We start from the raw sequence: 24,524 nt of genomic DNA on the forward strand, positions 1-24,524 counted from the left end.
ATGCGACTGACGTACCCTCTCCAGACTCTGAGTCTGTTCTGGGCCATCTCGCTGGCCAGCCCAGTCCCCGCCCCTGCTCCTATTTCTGGACCGGTGTTGTCGGACGTTACGACTCGCGATCTTACGATTTTCGATTCCAGACCAATCAAGATTCAATACTACATCGACTACCAGTGCACCAAGTATAATGCCGAGTTCACTATCCAAAGCGACGCGTGCTATAACTACAGTTACACCGGCACTCACTCAGCCAACGCAGTCACGTGGTGGGATATCGCCGACGCCCACGTTTCTTGCTACTACTATACTGGCAAGGACTGCCAAGGAACACGTAGTGAATCGGTCGAGGATCACCGATGTATTAATAATCTCCAACGATTCGAAAGTGTAGCATGCTCATGGTATCATCCGTACAAAAGATAGAAAAGCATTAAAGGCGGATAAACAGTCTGGCCCGCAGGGCATAGGCGCCACTGGCCTTCAAACTATTCAATACATTCCGCGTTACTCGTTAGTCATCTATTCATATACACTAAAAGAAACTCTAATGCAGCATGCAAATCTTAGAAATCTTGCATCAGGATTCCTATTAGCCTGCCACGCGGAGGCGACTGCAGTGCACTTGAGATCCAAAGGATGGAGAAGACGCAAACTGCCATCGAATAAGTATGGCGCACCATTTTTTATTGCCAGTATTTTCTGATTGCCTACGTGGCTGTGCACGAAGTGTTTAAATGTAGGCCATAGGAACGGCCAATAAGCCGTCCATAAACTGGTGACCCGCGGAATGTGTTCGTGGTACTATGATTATGCATCCTGGTAAATTACGCCCCTCTCGTAAGGTCTCCTAGTCTGTTGTCTGATGCGCCCCATTTCGCGGGTAGTTTGTCAAGAAAGCAATCGTGGTTGCCCATGTGGGCAGCATACTCTTCTTACACTTTCTCAGATGGGGTTTGAAGACGATGAAAAGTGAGATCTTGGTGTTGACAACTGGTTAGCTACGGACATGGTTCTGTTCAGGTCCATCAAGTGGCTACAACCAGCACAATATCGAGCTGTGCTCAGGTACATTACGCGTGCGCCTTGTAGTTCATGGCCTTTTGCTTACTGCGAGACACGACCTCTCACGACGAAAGCAAGTCTTCGTGGTCGGTGGGCAAGAAGACACATGGATAAGCCTCTGGTTCAAGGTGCAATATAAGCTTCCCTACCAGCATTGCTAACACTTTTGCCGATATCCCAGGACTCTGCCATCGATGCACCAAAAGACTCCCTTGGCTGCAACACTGCCAAAGAGTCGCAATGGAACCCGTGGCTCAAGATGGACAGCAGACCAAGGCCAAGAAGCTCCTCCCTACTCGTGTCCAAGGAGCACAGCCACTGATGTTAGTTAAAATACCAGAAGGTCGGTGCACCGAAGGGCTATAAGGCACTGTTGGAATCCATGGTGGACGACGACATTACGCAAGAAGAATAGTGCCACTGTTTGATTCTGGAAATGGAATGATGCTGCTTGAGGTCACATAGACTGAAAGTGTGTGGCACCCCATCTTCATGTGGCTTTGGCAGTTTAAATTGTCATCCAGGCAGGGAAGTGGCAGAACGGGGAGAACCGACGTGTCTTTGCAATGGATCGTGGAATGGAATTGCAAGTGCTACTATGAATACCTAGCGGCGCCAACGCGAACTGCAAACACCGACATTTGCACGCCTTGCAGGAAAGATTGTCCCACCGTGCTCTTTCAGCCTCCCACTATGGCCCAAGTAAGCCTGAAAAGACACCTCTCGACCATAAAAAATAGAAGCAAAAAGGTTCCAAAACTACCAAGTACACGGGGCCGCGGTGTACTCAATGTCGATGCATCTGACCGTGTTGGTACCAGGGCCGGAAGCACAAATCTGGCTGCGATTCTTGGTCTGCACGAAACAGTACTTTCTGCCCGGCTGGTTGGTCCAGAAAATGTGGGCACGGCTCCTGGCACTGTCGATGCAGATCTCCTGGACAAAGTCGTAGTTCTTCTTGCAGCCGTCCAGAAAGTACCCGTAGTTGTGGGCGTCGCCATCGTCGGTGATGAGAGTCGTCGTCACGATCGGCACGACTTGCTGCACAATGTACATCTTGATCATGGTCGCGGAGGCGGTGCTGGCGGACAAGGCCGCCAGTGCGAGCGCGGCTGGGATGGCTGAGATATGCATGCTGGGAGGTGGTTAGCCACATGTTTGCGTTCTTGTGGACGCCAGACTTGTTGTCTGTCTGTTCACAACTCACATGAGGGAAGGGAGGATGCAGAGTAGATCAGGCAGGTTCTGATGGCTTGGGGGATTGAAGCTTGGAGCTGTGTTGCCTTGGCAGCCAAGAAAATTAGATCGAAGACAAGTCGGGCAGGCACTTTTTATACTTTGCACGATACCGAGCGGCTGCCTCAGTCATCTGCATGCACTCGCCGCCGCATAGTTCATCTTATCTCACTTGCGCCGGGTTGACTGCAATATGTCTAGATGCCATCATGTTCCCGAAACAGTCGAATATACGGCGCCACGAGGCGAAGCAGGCGTACTAGAGCACTAGAAATGTCCTCCTGGCCGGTACTTGGTACATCATGAGGCACCTAAAAAAGGGCATGAACTTGGTGCAGCATCATGTCTGTGCCCTGGTAACTGTTAATCGTGCACACTGCCCCAGGATTAATGCATCTCAGTCATCTCGGTACTTGCCTGCAAGCGTATGCTCCGCTACGATATGCGGGCACGTCTAGCCGGCCAGGATTGCTGTATTGTCGTCTGCCAGACTGCGTCGTAAGGTCAACAGCAGGGGATACATGGCTTTAAGTTGACATGGCATAGAAACGTGTCGGTAAGTGAACAGGGAAGGTAGTTGCCCGAGGCTTGACACAGCCCATGCCAGAACGGGAGTGGCCCCAGCTCGGACATAGACCACAGACCAGACCGTTACTCCAACCACGACGACAAAGTCGGTTCGTCTCATCTCAGGCATACCGAAACAATTTCGAGGCTCGAATATATCCTGGGGCGCAACAAGGTCATCGTGGCTGACACAACAATGATGACGACTAGTCGGTGACCGCGCTTATCAGGTGCTTGCGTGCTCACCAACTGTGTTTAGCTAGTGAAGTCACCTGAAGACAAGGCAGTACGCCGCGACGACCGGAGCTGCGGGTCAAGGCACCCGTAACATCTACTCATGCAGTATACTAGATATTCTTGTGGTCAACTCGAGGCTATAGTCGTCTGGCGCTCCAGGACAGACCAAATCCGGATGATCCACGCCAACAATCTGTAATCCTGCTTCTCACGCCGACCAGTGACAATGAATAGATTTGCTTCCCAGTGCTGAACCACCAGATTGTCTGTGCGACCCAGGGGCATGGATATGTGACTTCAAGGGGAGTGCTCCCCAGACTTGTTCCCGCGACTTGTAGCCAGTTTTCTGCTTGTCGTCCCTCAGTTCCCTGGAGCTGGCAAGGGGAGGGTAGTGCTAGTCTCCACTTTGCAAGCCATCTTAACGGTCAGGCTGCGCAGGAGGATCCAGGATATCGATCCTTCGAGTGGGTCTCCCCGGGCAAACCCCAGGCGTTGGTTCGGCATCATATCCGCGCTCATGCCAGGGTGTTACGGCAAAGTCATTGGTTCACGATTCTTGATTTCTACGTTACGCGATTCTGTAAGTATTTATAACACTCGCTGGCTATCTGCGAGCTGAGCTCTGCCACCTATAATACCCTGCACGAAGATCATCGAAATCTGACGAAAGGCGAGACCGCCCACGTTCTCAGCATCCGCAATACAATCGCATTACCGATCGCACAATCCTGCAGGAACAATAGGCTTTCGATATGCAACTCCCAGGACTTCTTGTTTTTACCAAAGGCCCCAATCGTACAGGGTGCTACTTTCTGCTTCAGGACTTCGGCCAGAAACAATGAAGTCGCCCGTACCGACCCTAGCTCCTTGACCCCCTTAGAGTCGGATCCCCCTTTGCGTCTCCAACTTATTGAAGTAAGAGTTTTGCAATGTCCGGGGTAACTAAACAATGCTGGCATCCGATAAGCGGAGAGAAAAAATCGACACGGGGGCCCCAACTCGGGGGGGGGGGGGGTCAAGGAGCTAGGGTCGGAGCTTACTTATGTCGCAGCGGCGGGCTTGACCGAGCTCCTGTTCGGGAAAACGTTTAGCAGGGCCCCGACCCGACGGAAGAGTGAATCATTTGTGGCTCGTATGGTTGGTTGACAATCCCGCGTCCATCATTGACACATGTCCGTGGCCGCTGGCTTGGAAATGTCTCCTCAAAACCCAACAGTCCGACCAAGATCGTGTTCACCAGGCTCCACATCACGGCAGCCCCTACGATTCGGTGTCGGGGGTAAGCTTTCTGACAGCCTACTTCTTGGACAGGCTGCAACCCCGGTCTCTAGTCTATATGGGTAGCCGAGTTTGTTCAAATGCTTCAAAATGTCCAGGGTCACTGCGCCGTGTGGCGCGGATCGGACGGCATCGATGTCGCGGGACATCAATAGATGGGCCAAGCTGAATATCTTGTTGCGTTGCGTTAATAGTCCACCTCGATGTAGAACAGGGGACAGTTCAGTCGTTTCACGATCCACACAACGATCGGAATGGCTGGTGGTGAGGCAGTCTTTGTCCTGGGTCGCACAACTACAGCCTGCGGACGATGTCTCGACCCGACTAAGTCACATACACCCCGTAATTATCTCTGCCCTTTTCAATCGTCACTGATCAGCAGCAACCGGCGACGGCCTTGCACTATCCAACTCAACCACGATGGCCTCCTCGCGGCCCTGGCGGCATGAGTCCGTCTCAAGACCTTGTTCGTGCCCAATGCCCGAGGGCTCGTCACATCAGAAGTGACTGGTACATGTGATCTGCAACCAGGGCCCAAGTGATTAACGCTGGCCGTCAATCCGACCAGGGGCCTGGAACAAGCATCTGGGCGATAAGCCCCAGCCCCGAATGCTCGGACCCACTTCCGCCTTTCTGGACTGCTGTCGTTGAAGTCGCACGAGTCATGACCCCCAGGTACAATTTCCGCTCCAATCACATCTGTATGATTTCATCAGGATCTGTATCGAGAGCTTTCATTTGCCAACTCTGGAAATACAATCGATGTGGCCCGTACGGGAGAGACTGAATTTGCCTAGAAAAGGCGATACCCTCCTGCGAAGCGGTGATCCCGCACAATCCTCAGATTAGAGATGTGAAGCAAGACCGCCTGTCCAGAATAGTACGTGCCAGCGGTGGCCTCCTACTCTCAGTGTACCATGCATCACTATCCTAAATTTCTACTTCTCCATTTCGACCAAAGCCGACTCTGGGACATGAAATATAGACAAGAACCTTCGTGTGCTGCCACCAAAGCCTAACGCCCTCGACCCACCACGCAGCAGACAACAAGTCTGGATGAGCTGTTCCAATGACTGGGCATAAATTATTCCAGCCTGCTGAAAGCGACTGGATGTACCCTCGGTCTCGATAGCAGCTGCTGTTACAAGCCCGCTCAAATCCACTTGTCCAACCCTTAGAACCCTTGATTTCCGGCTCCAGCTAGTCCTAACAGGAGATGACCTGTGGCAGCGACTAAAAATGAGGAAATAATGGTTATGACACCGATGAGAGAGGTGGCCCAATTTCTTGCAGTATTGACTCCGCCTGGTGAAGCCGCTTTTCCATACACAGCGAAACCTAGCCCTTCAAAGGGGAATACAATCAAATTGCCAGTGACGCACCTCATAATGAGTATAAGAATGACCTTCAAAGCGTCCAATTAAGCCACAGCGTCATGACACAACAGGCGGTCGGAGTACCGTCCAATAAAGAAGAGCTATGCCAAATGAGTGTAGGTGTTTGGGCGCGATGTCAATGACGTGGACGTTTGGAGGCCGGCTACTTGGCAGACCAAAAGTTTCCCCTGTAAGGATCGGTCGTCGAAGGTGTCAGAACAACCCTGGGTCTTCTCACAAGGCATTTCCGAGCCTCGGTCCCGTTTTCAAGGTATACTCATCTGCATCGGGCTTATAGTTTCATCTGACCAGATGACGACTAGTTTCACGGTAGCTGCATCTTTAAGCTTCCTAGTAGTCTAGACTTGGGTCCGTTGGGACGCCTGAGGCATTTGAGAAACAATATTCATTTGTCTTTACTGAAATGTACATGGGCTAGGCAGGAAATAGTCTCATTGAATATCATTTTCGGATGAGATATACACACGACGCCTCGCCTATAGTGGTCCTACAAACTCCGAGTCGCCTTTTAGCCATGCTTCAAACGAGGCTTGGCTTGGCCTCGTGGCATTTTGCGGTGGATCAATGACATGATGGTGGTCGCATGACAGTGCAGCAAAAGTATGTCCCATAATACTAGTCAGTCTTGAATGTCTTAGCCTGGATTGGTTCTCTTAGACTGTGCTATCAACCGTACTTCCTAGGCCGCCTAAGCGTATAGGGAAGGATTTCTTCTAGGTCGTGGATAGCCTATAGAATTTACCATAAGGCTCCTGAGTGCCGTGCCTTGAACTACTCTTGGACCATCCAAGGCAAAGAAGTGGTCGAGCTTCTGCGGGGGGAAACTTATAGTACCGTCACTCCTCAATGTTTAATAGGCTTTCTGGCCCAGGGGAGGTCGGGACTGTCAAAACGCGTCTCACACCTCACTGTAGGTCAGGTACCACAGCGGAAGCTCTAGCCACGATAGGCCGTCGCTGGAGAATACATTTGAAATACACCAAAAACTTGATCTGCATATTCTGAGCAGCAAGACTTCAGTGGTAGGAAACTTGCGGTATGTGTCACAGCGCACAAGGCACATACAAGAGTGCAGACTTCGATTTCAATCAGATCTGCGACCGCTCAGCAATAAGGATTCGAGAACCAAAGTAGTGTATTTAGCCCCCATCTGATTCGGCTGTTCGCCTCTCTCATGCTGTGGTAGCATATATACGCGTTCTGTTGGATGCTAAACAGAACCAGCGATCGAAGCCGCACCCTGCGGGTACACTCACGTCATCCCATTTCCTTTTACCCCCATCAAGCTTTGAAGGATTCGCCCTGTATTCGACAGAAGAGGTTATGCGAGGACGTATTGCAAATCATACGGTTGCTGTCCTAAACCGTCATGAGGGGAGTCTCAACCACTGTGTATGGCGAAATCCTCTCGCGTCTGCCGGTGTTTCCGGGCGGCTAACACAGAGTGGGCGAGCGGCGCTTGCTGAAAGCTCCACTATGGTCTGGGCTGCCTCAAGTCACAGGCTGCTGACCTTGGTCGTATACGATGAAGTATATGGAGGGATTGTCAGCTTACGCCAAGCAAAAGATCTTGTGGCCTGATATACTCTGCTCGGCAGGTTCATGCGTTTCCATGATTAAGCAGATCTCATATTCTACTTCAGCTCAACCTCCTTGCTCCATGATGGATCCTTTTGGTTGTTGATATGAGCTGGTGCTGCAGGGAAACCTAGCGCAGGCTTCCCGAGTACCAGTGCCCAAATACTTGCAGGCGGACCTAATCCTCAAACTCTGCACAGTTCAACCTGGATGAAGAGGATGGCGGGCTCCGGACTAAACGGGGCTCCGGCCCATAAGTCTTATCCAAGGAAGTTTCAATTTCTTCGAGGCGTTCTTGTGCAGGAGTTGCCGCTTTTTCGATCCACTTCCGTCGTAATCCTTGCCATCATCGGCTGGTCTCAGCGAGGGGAAATCGCCGTTCATGCCGGCCTCTTCACTGCGCAGGGATCGGACATTCCGGTTCGATCTTCCATTCGTCAATGAAAGAGGATATGACCAGGTTACTGTAATCTTTGACCCTGCGGCAATCAGTGCAAACCTGATCCGCGCGCCGGCCTGGCCTGCTATCGAGCGATACGGCGAAATGAAGGAAAGGATAGAACCGTCCGTTCCACCATCCTGTGGCTAAATCCAGTGGGGCTCTGGGCCAAATTTGGCGCCAGATTCTCCAATCCAGCCATCATAAACAGCTCTCTGCGAGATGTCGAGCGGGCGTGCGCAACAACGCCCAGTTGCTCCGAGCTCCTAGTGCTCTCAGCTGAACTTGCCAGCGCTTCCCGGTAAGAGGTGGCCAAGTCGCGGCAGCCAACCAGCTTGAATCTCGCAGGCGGTAAATCGCGGGGAATGATCCGGTACCGCGGCTGGAGTGGAGACGTGCCACAGCCAAAAGGTTTGGTGACTGAATGTCGTCAGGGGTCCTGCGTGCTAAGACTTAGGCGGAAGGCAATCTTGTACTGGCCTTTCGGGCTTCCAGACGCCCTGACACGCTTCGTCGACATTGCCCTGTCCTGTTGGTGCTCTCACAGCGGTCCGCCCGGGCAAGACTCCTGCTCTAGCCACATCGCACTTATCAACACCAGATATCATGCGGAGTGCGGCCTCCACCAAGCATCGGCTCTCGTGATCATGTGACGATGGCCATCCTCATGTGCACTTACTGATCTGTTCTTCTAGCCTCTGTGATAGCCAGAGGAACCCTGCATGGGGCCAAAAAGGGGCAGCGCCACTGGCCGGAGTCGTTTGTGTCCGGGCCCGGTGGCGCCAACTGCGCGTGTTTACACCAAAGACGTTGAGTGGACCGGATCACCTAGCGCGGATCATCGACCCAGCTTCTGGGACTAGAAGCCAGCTTTGGCAGCAGGCCTTCGTGGGCTAACCTTGCAGGGCACTAGCTCGGGATCGTGTGCTTCCCCAGGCTAAGCGATCTGGGGAAGTGGGTGCGTGGCCCCTGTCGAGGGGCTGCATTGAACTCGTTATTGCCTCGTGGATGAACTCTGATAAATAAAGGGGCCATGCAAAGACAGCACGGCATGTACCCGAACACCTGCAGCAGGGCAGCGCAGCTGGCGCGGCACCAAAGCACACGAGCGAGTCATCCTCTGACGCAAGCTGTTGACATCCCCAGCGTGGAAATTGAGACGCAGCCAGGGCGACTCGTGCCCGTCACATGTCTCGAGACCCAGCTCCGACATGAAAGCAACCTGCCTTCTCTTCTCGAATGCCGCTCTAACTGACTTTGCACCCTCAAATATCCCCCTTTCCCACATCCAATCGCAACTTGGCTTGTTGGTCTACCGGCAAGGGGGCCCGGGGCATATGCAACCCGGTGGCGCCAAGCGGTCCGCCGTTGCCCCTGAGGATTCTATCCGTGTTCTTGGAATCGCAAGCTTTTGGCCAAGCTTTTTCCTTCGTTTGAGCGCGCGCTCCTGGTTTGGCTGTCTGGTTGGCCTCACCACAATTTCTCGCCAAGCGAACGCGCCTAGTTCTTCCTATCGGCCGCTCATTACGTGGCGCTCCGGCTCAACGAGTATCACCAATGCCGCTAAATCATCGCCTCCGTCTCCTACAGACTATTGGAGGGCAGCAAGTCACTGAAAAACTCCCCAGGGCTGATCTCAACAGCCCAGACATGGCCCGTGGCCACTATGAGGCGCGAGGCTGCGGCCCACGACTCACGCTGATCCACGTTACCCCATGCAAGCCCAGCGCACATTAAGGTTCAGCTGGAATGTCGTTTCAGTGTGGCTTGCAACCAACAAGACGCGGTTGCATTACCAACTTTAAGTAGCGTGAGAGCTTTTCCCACTATCCAGGGATCCTTCCATCGGGGCGCGCTGGAACTTGTCGAGCTTGACCTTGACGTGGTTCGTGGAGCACTGCACTCCTTCCCAGAGCTTTGCCCCCCGGCGCTGGCTGATCTGGTATTAATCCACAGTGACCCCATCGTGGTTCAGACCTCGGTCTGCAGATCCGGGTCATGTTTTCCTCAAGCAAACTGTCTCCTTCTCCTGTGAGCACAGAGCCTATGTAGAAAATGGCGGCTGAGGCGTACGACAAACCTAACCGTCGACCGCTGATCATTGGCGTGACAGCGCCGCTTCTGGTCATGTCCATTACATGTGAGCCGTTCAAACCCCATTTGAGCTCTCCCCATATCTTGCTCGAGGCTCGCAAAATGCACGCTGTCACGAAGAAACATGTGGATCTCGCACCTTTGTAATCAAGCTAACACGACAAACCTTAGTCGTTGGCATCCGTTTCTATGGCAAGGGCGTTTTGCGCAAAATCATCCGTGCCGATGACTGGATCATCCTGGCCGCCTCGATATTCTCCATCGCCGTGTCCGCGATGCCACTTATAGCGCTGAAGTACGATCTCGGGTTCCGCCTCGTGGATGCAGACCCGGCGAATCTTGTCCACATGTCGAAAGTAGGTCCTGCACTTTACATGTCGTGCGCTCCATATACACAGCTGACATATCAATGATAACAACTCCAGATAGTCTACGCGAACGATTTGCTCTACCCCACAGCGGTCGGCCTCACCAAGGTGTCCATCTGCTTCTCCTACCTGCATCTCTTCCCCAGCCACGGCAACAAGATCTTCTGCTATACCATGACCGGCTTTGTCACGCTGTACAGCGTTCTTTGCTTGCTTCTCTCCCTGCTCGAGTGTCAGCCTCTAGAAGCGGTCTGGGATCATTCGATAGAGGGGCGGTGTCTGAATGCGGACGTCACCGTATACGTCGGAGCTTCGTTGAACAGCGCCATCGATCTGGTCGTCTACCTGTAAGTTCACTGGCCCCGGATGGGACTGCTTGTTGGCGCGGCACTGACACAAGCTCCCCCTTCCTTCGTTCAGCTGGCCTGTCCGACCCCTCTGGAAGCTCCAGCTCCCATCACAGCAGCGCTTCGGCCTCGTAGCACTGTTTTCGGTTGGACTGGTCGTCTGCGTGGTCGGCATCCTCCGTATCTATTATCTGTCACAACTCATGGCCAGTGCGGACTTTCTGTGTAGGTCAAAACTTTCTGCCCTACGTGCTTGAAGCACTAAAGCGGCGCCGTCACCTCAGTCTTGAACACAAAGCTCATTAGCCTCACAACAGGGAACGGGGTGCCCATCTGGGTCTGCTCCACGCTTGAGGTGAACCTTGGCATTATCTGCGCTTGCCTGACCGGCGTCAAGCCCGTCATGGCGATTTTGTTCCCGTCCATCTTTGGCTCGTCGCAGAAGAGCCACGGAAACTCTCGCTCATATACGCAGTACGGCCAGCGGACCGGACGCGGAACGACCAACGCCGAGTCCTTTGCTTTCGAGCAGCTGTCTTCCGCCCAGCGGGATCAGTACTCGAAGAGATCACCGGGCGACGACAAGTCGGAAGAGTTCGAGGTAATCGCCGGCAAGCACGCCGAGGACCAGCCCAAGAACGGCGTCTGGGTCAGCATCTCCAACCAGAAAGGGCCGGACCATCGTGTGCCGGCCAACGCCATCGGCGTGAGCTCAGAGGTTACTGTCAATAACGAGGCTGTGGACATTGCGGCGCCGAGGACCGTGACCGTCAAGCCCTCGGATGCAGGTAGTGAGGAATGGATCTTTAATGAGGAGGACGACCCAAAGACGACGCGGAACAAGTAAACTGGTTTATTGATGCACGAGGTTATCAGACGTCAGCTCGTTCTCAACTTGTTCTTCAAGCCATTGCAAGAAAGTTCGAAGCACTGCACAAGGTGATTTGTGCGGGAAGGCCAGAAAGGGTTTTATAAGGAACCCTTGGCAACTTCCAGGCTATGACGGAGGCGTATTGTGTTGTTGTACATGAAGAAGTCCACGACTCTCAATCTCCTACACGCGGCGCCAATGTTAGTCGGGCAGCAGCCATTCCGTCAATTACTACTCTTACCAGGATAGCTTTCGCCCGTGCAACTTCGTGAGGGTTCACGGCAAAGTGCACTGTGTTCCAAACTGACTCTTGATTTATTTAGATAAAGAGTCTAGTCGACCACTCTCAATCTTTAATCTGTCCTACCAATAGAGGGAAGCGGGAGTGGCAATACGAACAAGTCAGATTTCGTCGGATTCAGATCGTTGTTTCGTTCACGAGACGCCCTCGCTTTCGGACCCCTGGTGTTCACAGCGCAAATCTCTTTCGTTTGAAATTGTGCGGTCCCAACGCCTGGCTCAACAAAGCCATTCAGGGCCGGCATTTGGGGAAACATCCTGGTATCGAAGTGGTCCAGGCTCTCATTCACGCCTCCAGCGGCCGCAAGCTTATCGTGCCCACTACTTAACACTGAAGAAACCTATGTACTGGGCTCCACGGCCCACCACAGTTTGTACCCGGCTTTGCATTTCGCGCAACTCTGGAAAAGGACTCCGAGTTTGAACCCTTAACCGTACATCACGTTAACCAGTGGGTAAGGCTCACCCATCTTGTCTCTACGGAGAGCTTTCAGGGGGTCTTGGTCCAGAGCTACCACAATCAGCTAGTGTCCTGAAACCTGACCGAGTGTCTTTGCTCTACTACTGCCTCGACCACACAACCGTGCTATGAAGAGTCTTGGACTTGAATTGGTTCCCACAGGAAACAATCCATATACGTCAGCGAGCTGGCAGAGCAAGGCTTTCCAAACGCACATCTGTGCCACGTGCAGCCTTCCGAGCAAGGTGGGTGGGCGACATGGGTGAGACACCCTGCAGCCGTGCGGGCTTTGAATCACATTTCATACTTCCGCGGGCAAACAAAAGGAAACCGGCATCGTGTACGAGACAGTGCTGTGCCAGCATTGCACAAAGTATAAGACATGCATAGCCTCAAGCTATGGCACCATGCGTTGTTCCGAAACATGGCTGAAAGTCTCAACGAGGCCGCTCAGATACGCCGCAATGCCAGGAGCCAAGGTCAAAGAGATGATTGAGAAGTCCCCGCAACCAGCGGTTTTCCAGAGCATCTGCGTGACTGACGCAGTAGCTTTAAATATGCCCAGCTAGAATTGGACAGTAATAAAATCACGACAGCCACGGAATACACAATGTTCACGAGAGCGGCATCGTGTCCCAAAAGTCATGAGGTGACCGTACAAGACAAAACCATCAATTGGTCGTTGAAATATATACAAGCAATTATATTCTCTAGATCTCCATGAAACTGGACAAGTATTTGTCATCACCCAACCCCAACACCACGCCAGCTTGAAACTTTTAATCAAAATGCCCCATTATTTTGGCATTAGCCACCGCTTACCACTGCACAGCGGCACGGATGTTGGTCCAGGAGTTGTGCACACGCGCCTCCTGGCCCTCGGTGAACTCGGTCAGGCACACATCGTCAGAGTAGTCCATGTAGTTGTGGATGCTGTCGAGGCCGGGGGCGGGGCACGAGTCCTTGGTGCCGTCGGCAGGGCAGCCGTAGGTGGCCTCACTCTGGGCGGGGGTGTCGGCGACGAGGTCGCCGTCGCCGCCGCAGATGCCCTCGTCGGAGAAGACGTGGAACAGGCCGAGCCAGTGGCCGACCTCGTGGACCACGGTGATGCCCAGGTTGTACTTGTCCAGCGAGCCGCCGGGCACCGAGTTGCCGTCGGCGTGGACGCCGTCGAGCCACTTGTCGCTCTCGGGCTTGTCAAGGTCCGGGAACGTGGCGATGCCCAGCAGGCCTGCGGTCATCTCGTTGTAGAGCCAGATGTGCAGCGTCTTGTAGTCGCCGGTGCGGTACTGCTTCCAGTATGCCTCAATGTCGGGGTTGGGCGAGCCGCCAATGGCGCCCTCGGCGTCGTCCGAGTAGCTGAAGACGGAGATGGAGTCCGACACGGTGCGGGTGAAGCCCTCCTTGACAAAGATGACGTCGTGGTCGACGTAGGCGGCGTTGAGCACATCGAGCTGCTTCTGCAGCGAGGCGTCGTTGAGATATGCGTCGGTCGCGTTCTCGGGCACCGCGGCGTGGATCCACGTGGGCACCTTGATGGTGCGCTTGCACTTGGTCTGGCCGATCTCGGCCGCGTGCACGCGGCCGTAGGTGACGTCGTCGTCGGCTAGGCGGGACATCTGGTCGTAGATCTTGGGCGGAGGGACGTGGTTTGCGCAACGGCTCGGGCGGCCGGAGCGGGAGCTGAGGAGCGGAGAGTGAGCGGCGACCAGAGGGGTCACGGCCACCGCGGCAGCGAGGAAGTTGGTGATCTGCATATTTGTGGTTGCGTTTGGAGGTCACTGGGAAACAAGCGAATGTGTTTCGTTGAGCGAGAGTGTGATGGAACCGGCAAGGAAACTGGACTCGAAAGGCAAGGATGACGAGAGGAAAAGGGAATATTAAAACAACTGTGCAAGAGTTGTCTGAACCGTGAAGGGTGGGGAGAAGAAGAGGGGACAAGCACAAACTGTCACGAGGATGGGCCAGCAATCTATATACACCATGTGTTGTTCTGCTGGGCTGTGTCTCCCTCCAATCTAGGAAGGACTGCCTGGCGATGAATAGCAAGTGGGTATGCAGACAGCCTCACGGACACACTAATTAGCTGTGTGACGGATCATGCGTGCTGCTGTGGCTCGCTGGTGCCTCGTGCACTGCCAAGCGTTGCTCATTTCCACTGCCAGGGTCCAGCCGCAGATCTGGGATCCAGTGGATGTGCCGTCCTGCCCGTAAGGCTGGGACAGCCCCTGCGCGACCTAGGACGATCGTGTTGGGCACCCTCTGGTTCTCGAGCTGTCACTGGCTGGCCACACTCCGTGGCCTGGCACTACCATTCAGAAATGCAGAGGGTTGAGTGCTGCACAAGGGCATTGTCAGCCATGGCGTAACGGCTAGCAAATCAGCGCCCAGTCTTGTTGCGCACACATGGGGCTGGCGCGCGGACAACTAGCTCTCCCTGCCCTAGCAGCCCCTACCAGTGCCGCTCAAGGTTTTCTCCGCTGGCCTGCAGGTGTCGACAAAGGGGCGCAGTATTTAGGTGCCGTCGCTATCAATAGCAGCATTTCTTTTCTCTTCTTCCCTGCTACCAGGATAGTCATCCTCTCTGGCCTTGATCGATGACCCCGTGGACCAGCAAAGGATGCAGCCGGCGTCCATGTGGCCACTGCATTCTCGTGAAGCCAGCGGCCCTTTCCTTGCTGCCGTGTCCTTCAGCCTTCCTGCCCTTTCTGTCAGCTTGGCCGACTGCCACGATGCTGCGTGCTTGACCCCTGGGCAGCACAACCTTGGCTTCTGTGGGGAAGGCTTGAGGGGGCCGTACCCGCCCGCCATTAGCCCAGCCCCTTGAAGCAGGGTGCCAATGTCGTTCTGCTGCCGAGATCGATGCACGCGTCCAATAAGACAGGGGGGCCGGGGACCAATCGTCACGGCTCCCCAGTTTCATGCTGTCATGACAGTAAGCACGGAGGAATATGCGCCTTTCGCTTGTCTGCCGTAACCCCTTGTCGCTAATGAGCTGGCTCGACCGTGGCTTTCGCCAAGGACTTGGACTACCTTCTGTTCCTGTGAACTCTGTTGCGCGCAGGCTCATTGAGATGAGGGCGAATCGCGTGTTGCTAGTCTAGTCCTGCGCCACAGCAGTCACTGGGAAATGAGGGCAGGTCAGCCGTCGGGCGTAGGGAGAACACTATGCCACATACATCACTGGATGCACGCATACTGATGGCAAAGCTGCCGGACAAAACTTTCCATTGACATGTGGCTACAAACTCAGTACCGATCTGACAGCACATCTGAGGGCAAAGACCTGTTTATGCACTGTTGAAAACCAGGAGCGATTTAACTAGTGGCTCGTGTTCAAGCATCGTATTCAGACCGACCGCGGGGTTTTGGTCGGGGCCAGCGGGTCTCACATGGGAAGGACATTGAGATCGCTGTTTGCACGGCATGTTGACCCTCTGGACGTAAAGATGCGCACCTTTGTTTTCGTCAGGGTTTACAAAACAAGCCGTTTCGTCATTGTGCTCTGCTCGTCAAGACCTCGAAACCCATCTCAGAGTACTATCGAATATGCAAATGGATCTTTGCATCCTGATACCAAAACACTTTCTGCGTCCGTGCCGCCCGTTGTTCTCGAAACAAATCGGGTGCTCGTGCGCCGCCTCGGCTCAGGCACCCGATCTACGCCCTAGCACGGACGTGTCGTGCGCACTCGCTCTGCGCTTGCACGGTCATCTGATTGTTTCACCATACTTGGTCAATCAATCGAATCTGTGACTGTTTCGCTGTCCCTCCAAGGTTGCCGTGCGCACAATTCTTCAGGAATAACAATTCGGTGCCTTTGTTGACTGTCGTACACAAACACGGCTTCACAGCCACGTTACTACCGTGGCACCAGTAAGGACTATGCACCTGACCCAGACCGACAGAGCCCGTTGGCAGGGTACCCAACCAGCTGGCCGGCCCTAGGCTAGAAAGCCACAGCCCGCCGCCAGCAAAGCAAGCATAAAAGCAAGCTTACGGAGTCCACCACTGTGGCTGACTTAGTGCGTGGTCCCAGCCCCTGCCCTGCCACCGGTCAATCCGAGGACCAGGGACTGGGCCGAAGGTTTGCGCACAGCCGCGGTTTCAAACAAGGCACACTGGGCTGTCTATTTGGGGGAAATGGGGCACTCCACTTTGGGTCTTGCGTGCTGGCAGCGGCACGCCAGGGCTGGTCACGTTTATTTGCGCCGCACTGGATCAGTATGATGCTGGGCTGCGTGCGGGCCGTCGAGCGAGGACGTCAATAAGAAACAGAAAAGTCAGGTGATCCATGCTCCTCGAGCAACCCAGGCACGGGTGCCATAAGCACTTTGCAATCCTTTACGATGTAGCCTGGACATTGTCCACTGGGGAGATCACTGCCCTGGAAAGAAAGCCCCATAGTGACTGGTTGCTGTGCCGCACCAGAACGCTTGCCACTTTACGGAGTACTTTTGGCGTATGACGTCCTCATGCGCGCCCACCGGGGTAACCTCACCTCGTTCCTTGACCTGCCACTCCATCGCCCACGTCCTTGGTCAGCTTGTACGACTGTAAGGTTCTGCGGGACCACAAGGAAGGCACGGGACCCATCGTTGATGTTTTGAAATAGCAGAGGTAGCTGGTTTCCGATTTCATCCGGCCTTTATTATATATGTACATGCCCTAGAGCGCCAAAGTCTACAGCACCGGATAGATCGAGCGGAATGCCTCACGTTAGACAGTTACGCTACGGGCACAGGTAGATCTTTGAGAGTTTTTCCCCGTAGCGCTGACCTCCGTTGCGAACCATCTTACTTCAGATTGCTTGAATGAAAATATAAAATTACTGACTAGCAAGTACCTGCTGAACGCAATCACCACTTGGTCCTAATCCTTGTCATGTTGGCCACTGTCGCCTTCTGGCACCCCATGATACAATAGGGCAATATTCCCATAAATATTGACATGGGAAAACAAGCTCGCCTAGCAGTCAAGGATTGTCCAATAGCGCCGGCCACCAGGAAGCTTGGGTGCGAAAGAGTCGGCGAATCATGTCTCGATTCAAGCTTGGACGAAGCGATGTTGGACGCCCCAACTTCCAGGAGTTCCAGACACTCCTCACTCTATCTTTACGCCACGGGTCCTTGAGATGCTCCCATTCAGTGGCTGGCTGCCGAGTATGAATAGTAGGACCTCCCATTGTCGGCTTCGCGCGACACACACTGTCCGCGCATGTGAGTGACTTTAGAGTTCTGAGTCGATTCGTACCCCTGCTTACGCCACACTAACTGTTACTGTTGGCAAGGATACCGACATTCGGGTCAGACGGGTAATACTGTAGTACATCCAGCCGCATGCATGCTAAGCCCGAAGGGCCCGTCAGCACTTAATGTCTTGGCACGAGACGCATACAAGCATACCGAGGGGGCAGATGACAGCTGTTCTGGTGCTGATTGGACGTACATACTAGTATTAAGTTTCCTGATCCACACACAGCCGCATTTGTGTGTGCAGCTCATCTCGTACCGGCGAGCCAGTAATAAGCCCCCTCATTAAAGCATGTTGGAGCAGGAGGTTGGCAGCAGCAAGGAACTCTGAAACGGTTGTCGTAAAGCCAGTGACAAGTTGCCCACATTCACAGGCTCCCGGAATGGTGATTTATGTCAAATCTGCAAATCCAAGTAAGTGTTAACAATGGTAGTGAACACAGCCATGCATGCCCAGTTAATGCTCCATAAACTCGTGCTCGGGGCCCAGCCCCTCCAGGGGCACGAAATCCACCGTATGAGCATTCGATCTACAGAATCAGGCTCAAAGACGCGGCCGCCGACTCTATTGCCCAGCACCAAACTCCATCCTGCCCACCTCGCCCGGCTCGAAAACCGCGTCAAACCTCACCCCAGCGCGGCCAAACGACTCCCGAATCTCCTCGCCCCCTCGCACGAGCCAGTCCAGCGGCAGACTGGCGCCCTGCGGCGCAGGGAGACATTGATACCTCATCATGGGCATCGTGTCGACAACCACGCTGGCCAACCGCGGGTGCGTCTCGCTGCACACTCCCGCGAACCGCCGCAGCGCTAGCGGGAGCAGGTATTTGTGCGTGTACTCGCGCATGGGATCCTCGTAGTTGTGGTCGTTGGCCCCGACCCCGTCGCCGTGGGACATGATGCTCGAGAACGACAGCGGCGGGGACGGCGGGAGCGACGTGTCCGGTCCTACAGGTGTAGTGCTCGTCGTCTGTGGTACTGGCGGGGGCCCAGTGATGTTGACATAAGTCCAGCCGTCGCCGCTGCCCGTGCCGTTGGCGCCGTAGTCGTCGCCGTCGCCGTCGTCGCTGTCCTCCTCCTCTGGTTCGTGTCTAGTCTCATTTTGCTGGTTTTCGCCATTGCCGTGGAGGCTGAAACTGCTCCTGGCGCTGCTGCCTCGACTACTCCGACTACCACTACTGCCACCACCGTATCCCCCACCAGAAGCGGCAGCGGCGGCGGCGGCAGCAGCATCTGCGTCTTTGTAGCTGTCGAAGGTCGGGACTCCGTCCCCAGAGCCGTATTCGCCGCGCCGCTGCCAGTAGGGCGAGTGTGGAATGCAATAGTAGTCTGCTATCCGCAAGGCTCGGAGAGAGCGCGGGAGACACCGGAGAAACGGTATATCAGTGCGGGCTAGTGCCGTCGCGTCACTTTGTTGAGGTTGGCGATGGTCACCTCGTTGGTGGAGGGTGCCGTGCATGCCGTAGGGTTCCAAGGTTGAGGTCTTGCTGTTGTGGCTCTCGTCTGATCGTCTGGAGGCGGCAATGATGTCCCGCGGAAGCATGCCGTAGAAGCGCCACAGATCGCGGTTCGTCGCAATCAGGGGTAGTGCTATCCGCAGGACCTCGAGGTTGTCAAATAGACCCAGGTTGCGCAGTGGCCTGGGTAGCCGAGGTTGTTCATGCTGCTGCTGGTGCTGCGGTGCGTCCATCTCCAGAGATTCATCAGAAGCTGCGACATCCCAGCACGTCATCATGTCCAGAGCTTTCAGCGAGCGCCTGTGGCGTGACAGCACCGCATCGCAAGTATCGAGGTCTAGCGGGGCGCCGTCGCCTGCCCGTGAAAGCGGTGCGTCGTGGATGGTCGACTGAAACAGCACCAGTTCCTGGATCGTGTCTGGCTTGACCCGCGATCCCCGGTGGTCGCCCATATTGTCTTCCGGCAGGCCGAGGAACCCCTCAAGCGCCGTGTTCAGGGACGCTGAGCCGATGCAGAGCCTCGTGTACTTTGCCGTCTTGTCCTCCGTGGTATCGCGCATCGCCACAAACCCCTGCTCGTCTCCTTCTTCTCCTTCTTCTTCTCCGTGGCCGCGCGGCGGAGAGGGTCCTCGCGAATATGCCTTCCTCGACTCCGGCCCAAGCCAGAGCTCCCACCCGCCCAACGTCCCGTCGCTGCTTACCTGGCTCACACCGGGAACGCGCGCCAGCGCGGGACAGGCGTCACCGCGAGCCAGGTAACCCCGACAGAAGCCGTCATGCTTGTACAGCTCGTGCGGCGAGCTGCGGTCCAGGCCGTGCATACTTGTAAATGTGACTGCCTGCAGGCGAGATAGCGGCGGTCGCAGTAGCGATGATGTAAGTGGTGATAATGACGAGATAATGCTGGACTCGTGCCTCTTCATCGCCACGGCGTCGATGATGAGCTGGTCGAGCACCCTGTACCGCGCGTGGATGCTGGGGATCTGCGTGTCCCACGGTGGGCAGGCCAGCGTGATGGACCGCACCGAGTGGCACAGCAGCAGCACTGCCGCGAGGAGGCGCTCGGGCAGGCATCGCACCGAGTCTGGCGAGCCGGACAGTCTGGGCGTCGAGGCGTCGTGCTGCGTTTGCTCCTCGCTGGTGTTGACCTGGTCATGCTGCACCAACCCGCAGTATCGAAGGATTTGGACTGCGATGGCATCGTTGTTTGGTATCCGAATACCGGGGGCCAGACGCTCCCAGCTCTTGGCTATAATGCTCGGGTCATGCACCGGCCAGAAGCTCTGCCGGTACGCGTGCGCTTGCCTGAGGATGAAGTAACTGTTGATGTTGCCGACTGACCCTCGCAGCATGTCGTCGCCTTCAATGAGAGTGCGCAGGAAGAGCACCAGAGAGTCTGCCTCGAAACGTTGTTGGGGGACATCGCTGGTTGGCGAGGCGAAGAAGTGCTGGCTGCGCGAAAGAGTCACGGACCGGTACAGATGCGGCGCTGTGATGGACGCGAGGGTCTTGCATGACCGACAGAGACTCGACAAGATGGCTCTCCTCCTCCTGTCACGGTTGATGCCGTGCGGGTCCTTGTCTCTGGTGAAGACATCATCGTCGGCCGAGATGGACGATCGTGTCACGGGGTCCTGGGCGAGCAGCTGCACGACATGGTCGAGAACCTCTGGTGGCAGAGACAGTATGCTCGTAGGTTGCGTTACCGAGTGCAGATGCATGTTTGGCAGCCTTGCTCCCGCAGGCTCGGAATCCGCGGGAAAAGGCACACAACACGATGCAGTTGCAAGGACGAGGGAAAAGATGTCGGGAAAATCAATGTCCACGTGAGACGGTCGGGACCGCGTGGGGAGTTCCGCCACAAAAACCCAAACGGGACGTAAAGGGCAGCGTTGTACCCACAGGTGCGGACGCCGTTTTGCGGCCGGTAAACTCAAGTCAGGGCTAGCGACTCGTCAGCCAAGCACCCGGATGGACACGGAGAGGCACCAAGGCATGAGGGGCCGGAGAACGGAGACCCTTGGGGTTAGCTTCGCCTGTCACATCAGCTTACGTGAGGGGAAACGTTGGATCTGGTTGGCCGACAAACCCCTATTCTTTGTTTGCTTTGGCCCGACTATGGGCACGAGTATGTGCGGGCGATACGGGAGTGTCCAATTGCCAGGCAACAATGCAGGAGCTGTGGCGACGTTGGCGGTGATGTGCAAATTATGGCTAGCGAGCAATCTGCCTTGCGTAGATCATCAAGGTGAACAGAGGAAAGAGGAAAATTAATGCATAAATGAACAATGCGGTCATCAACACCGCACAAGGATGCAGACTATGCAGGAGCGACGGCCGTTCCATGCATGTATGTATTCTTGCGAGGTATCTCACCGTATTCTGTATCCGATCTGGTAATCCATTGGCAGCTGTACCTAGTTGCATACATTTGCTCGACCACTAAATGATGACTAGAACCCGAGGTTTACCCTTCAGATACAACTGAGCATCTAGACCTGATCCGGGGTCAAGCTCAAAATCGGGGCCGCCAGGAATATTCGAGGGCAATTGATAGGGGGGCATGACGAATTGATACGCGGGCATGACCCTTAGGGGGGCATGACTTTTCGGGCCTCTGATTCGTCAATTTCTTTTTTGTTAGTGTTGGCAGAATTCTGCCGTAGCCTGTTAAGTACCTCAAGGCTATCTCCCCTAATCTCGGAGCTGACACGACGCGACGCGATCAGATCAAGCCCACCAACAGCAAGCAAATCCACCATGGTCAACCTTCGATAATTGGGAACTTCGTCATGTTCCAATCCGAGTCTCCTTCCAACTCGAGACGACGAACCCGTAGTTCTAGTCCCCACGCTCAAGATCAAGTACGGCCACGAAAACGACAGCGGCAGAGCCGACAGGGCAAGTTCAGCCCGCCGATACTTGCGAATCGGCCATCCTCAACGAGCAGCATAGCAACAAGTATCGGCCAATACTACGGAGTCGGCGACGAAGATGTACTCGGAAATCTCTTTGCATCTTACCCAGAAACCTTCACGACAGCTCCACAGCCGCACGGATGGCGTGGACTTCACGAGCCACCATGGGAGCTCCGTTTCGATCACGAGGTGCACCTCTCAAACGATTTCCCGTCCGGTGGAAGGCAGTCCTTACGAGTGAGGATTCCTGTCCCAGGACCAGAAACCGACCCACTGTCTTCCTTGCCACTTCAATCAGCACAACAGCAGCAATCGTCACCCACACGGGCCGAGTTTCAATCTGCCCTGAAGCTAGTACGAAAAGTGATTGGGACGGAGCGGAGGCTTACGCTCGAGCTCGCTCGGTCATACGAACGAGTACGTCAATGGCGCGAGAGATGGGGCTACTCACCACTCAGCTCAGATGCGATTGAATCGCCTCCTCCCTACTCACCGCCCCGAGAGCCGTCCGCCCAAGCTTCATCTCCTCAAGAGATGCGATCTTCTCCTCGGATGTCTTCGTCCCCCGACCCAGACCCGATCCCGATTCCGCCGATCCCAGGCGACCCAAAGCCGTCAGCCGAAGCTTTGTTCGACGTGGTAAACACCTTTGCGAAAGAGAATGGCTTTGGCATCGTCCGACGACATGCCTATTCCTACAATGGTCGGAGGATGAGGTACTCTTTCCAATGTGACCGATACGGAGAACCACGGCCGAGTAGAGGTACAGGGCTTCGGCTACGCAAGTCTCGGAAGTGTGGATGCAAGTGGATGGTCATTGCTGAAGCTCTAGAAGAGGGCAAGTGGCTCCTAAGACAACACCCAAACCCCGAACACAATCAACACAATCATGGACGTAGCATTAGGCCGTCTGCGCACCCTTCCCACCGACGACTCACTACACCCATCAGGGCTACCATCGAGTCGACGAGCCGTCGGGTCGGTATCCGGGCCCGTGACGTACGGGCTGTGGTCCAAGACCAACATCCCGAGTCAATCTTGACGCAGAGGGACATCTACAACGCCCGAGCTCTCATCAACCGAGACAAGCTGAATGGCTATACTCCCACCGCCGCGTTAATCAAGCTGTTTGACGAGATGGAGATTCCCTATCTCGTGAAGTGGGCGGACGATGAGCCAAACCGTCTCGTTGGCCTTGTCTGGACTTTTCCCTACTGCCTCCAGATGTGGAAGCGGTTTCCCGAGGTGATCAGCTTCGACAACACATACAACACCAATCGCTTCAAGCTTCCATTATTTCAGGCAACAGGACAGACCTGCCTTAGCTCTGTCTTCAATGCTGCTTTCGGCCTGATTGACAACGAGAGACGGGAGGGGTTTCAGTTCCTCTCCGAGAGTATTCGACAGCTCTCAGAGCAACACTCTATTCGCCAACCGGACGTTATCATTACCGACTTCGACGATCAGATGAAGGCAGCCCTGAATGATCAGTTCCCTGATGCACAGCAGCAGCTGTGCATCCACCATATCAATTCTAACGTCTTGCTCAAGTCAAAGCAGAAGTGGGCCAAGGGCCACAGCAGCAGCAGTTCCGACAGCAGCGACGGAGAAGACTCTGCTCCACAGGCACAGGCTGAGCTGAGCCCCAAAGACCGACAGTTGGTCCACGCCCCGACGGCGGCGGTCATCCCTCATAGCTATCGAGGGGTCCTCATGATGTGGAAGCTCGTCATGTTTGCGGAGACTGAGGAGGCTCATGAGAAGGCGTGGAGAAATCTCTGCAATGAGTTTGATGACCAGCGAGCTATCCTGCGGAATCTCCATGGAACTTATATGCCTGTACGGGCGCAGTGGGCGCGCTGTTTCATTCGCAAGTATCGCAACTTCGGCGTCCGCGTCACCTCTGGTACAGAAGCAAGCAACAACAACATCAAGAGCTATCTCCTGAATGGTATGAGCCATCTCTATCGGCTCATGGAGGCTATGCAGGACATGATGAGGGACCAGGAGCGAGATTTCAACGACGCTTGCGCAGCGGACGAGGTACTTACCGCGCGAGAGTACATTGGGCCTAGCTCGGAGTATCTCGGCGAACTCCGGACGGCGCTCTCTTCCAAGGGCCTTGGACTGATCAACAAACAATATCGGCTTGCAAGGAAAGCAATGCCGACCGGGAAGAATCCGTTCCCTGAATCCCTCGGGGATTGCGGCGAGGACTGCTCGTTGTCGATCGAGCTTGGAATTCCCTGCTGCCACAGGATCTACTCAAAGCTGAATAATGGCACGCCTTTCACGAAATGGGACGTCCATCCTCGGTGGCACCTACGAGAAGCATCCTCTCGAGATCCATACCGACGAGTCCTCGACCCTAAGATCGCCACTGCTCTCCGTGGCAGACCTAAGAACGCCAAGCAGGCCGTTCCATCAGGGCTAGCCATCGAGACTAGTAGTCAGCCGATTGGTCAACCGGTCGGCCAGGGGCCCCCGAGCCGTAGGCGAGGTCGTCCACAGGGCAGCTTGAACAAGTCGACTCAGGCCAGAATGGAACTTGGGGCGAGCCGACAGGCCAGTGGCCAAGCTGATGTCTCGAATCAGCGCCAGTTACGCAGCCAGTCGACCCTTCTAGGGACGGGAAGAACCACAGGAGTTCGTGCCAGCGGGCG

At 54.9% G+C, this 24,524-nt stretch overlaps 5 protein-coding genes across 5 annotated transcripts; 2 read left to right on the forward strand and 3 right to left on the reverse strand.

The window, feature by feature from the left end:
* On the forward strand, positions 1 to 1,384 carry B0I36DRAFT_366825 (uncharacterized protein; the record flags this gene model as incomplete). The annotated part of the gene is made up of 2 exons (XM_046159361.1): positions 1 to 342; positions 1,244 to 1,384. 2 exons carry the CDS (start codon positions 1 to 3, stop codon positions 1,382 to 1,384), a joined length of 483 nt encoding a protein of 160 aa, XP_046008473.1.
* A 437-nt stretch (positions 1,385 to 1,821) lies between these two features.
* Positions 1,822 to 2,196, reverse strand: B0I36DRAFT_353111 (uncharacterized protein; the record flags this gene model as incomplete). Its single annotated transcript, XM_046157181.1, has 1 exon — positions 1,822 to 2,196. The coding sequence occupies one exon, from the start codon at positions 2,194 to 2,196 to the stop codon at positions 1,822 to 1,824; it is 375 nt and encodes a 124-aa protein (XP_046008474.1).
* A 7,653-nt stretch (positions 2,197 to 9,849) lies between these two features.
* On the forward strand, positions 9,850 to 11,450 carry B0I36DRAFT_250614 (uncharacterized protein; the record flags this gene model as incomplete). The annotated part of the gene is made up of 5 exons (XM_046150557.1): positions 9,850 to 9,934; positions 10,060 to 10,244; positions 10,314 to 10,603; positions 10,677 to 10,828; positions 10,921 to 11,450. 5 exons carry the CDS (start codon positions 9,850 to 9,852, stop codon positions 11,448 to 11,450), a joined length of 1,242 nt encoding a protein of 413 aa, XP_046008475.1.
* A 1,430-nt stretch (positions 11,451 to 12,880) lies between these two features.
* On the reverse strand, positions 12,881 to 14,250 carry B0I36DRAFT_332258 (uncharacterized protein). Its single transcript, XM_046155085.1, has one exon. It carries the CDS (start codon positions 13,989 to 13,991, stop codon positions 13,053 to 13,055), a length of 939 nt encoding a protein of 312 aa, XP_046008476.1. The 5' UTR covers positions 13,992 to 14,250; the 3' UTR covers positions 12,881 to 13,052.
* Positions 14,251 to 17,677: 3,427 nt separating this feature from the next.
* On the reverse strand, positions 17,678 to 20,811 carry B0I36DRAFT_165039 (uncharacterized protein; the record flags this gene model as incomplete). The annotated part of the gene is made up of 1 exon (XM_046148715.1): positions 17,678 to 20,811. A coding segment is annotated over one exon (2,760 nt), but the record flags the coding sequence as incomplete, so codon positions are not given.
* Between the last annotated feature and the right edge of the window lie 3,713 nt (positions 20,812 to 24,524).

This window comes from Microdochium trichocladiopsis, assembly GCF_020744255.1.
Source record: "Microdochium trichocladiopsis strain MPI-CAGE-CH-0230 chromosome Unknown B0I36scaffold_9, whole genome shotgun sequence".
Lineage (NCBI taxonomy): Eukaryota > Fungi > Ascomycota > Sordariomycetes > Xylariales > Microdochiaceae > Microdochium > Microdochium trichocladiopsis.

What these genes read in the sequence shown, in the direction of transcription:
- B0I36DRAFT_332258 (XM_046155085.1), bottom strand. Translation starts at nt 13,991, where the DNA reads ATGCAGATCACCAACTTCCTCGCTGCCGCGGTGGCCGTGACCCCTCTG.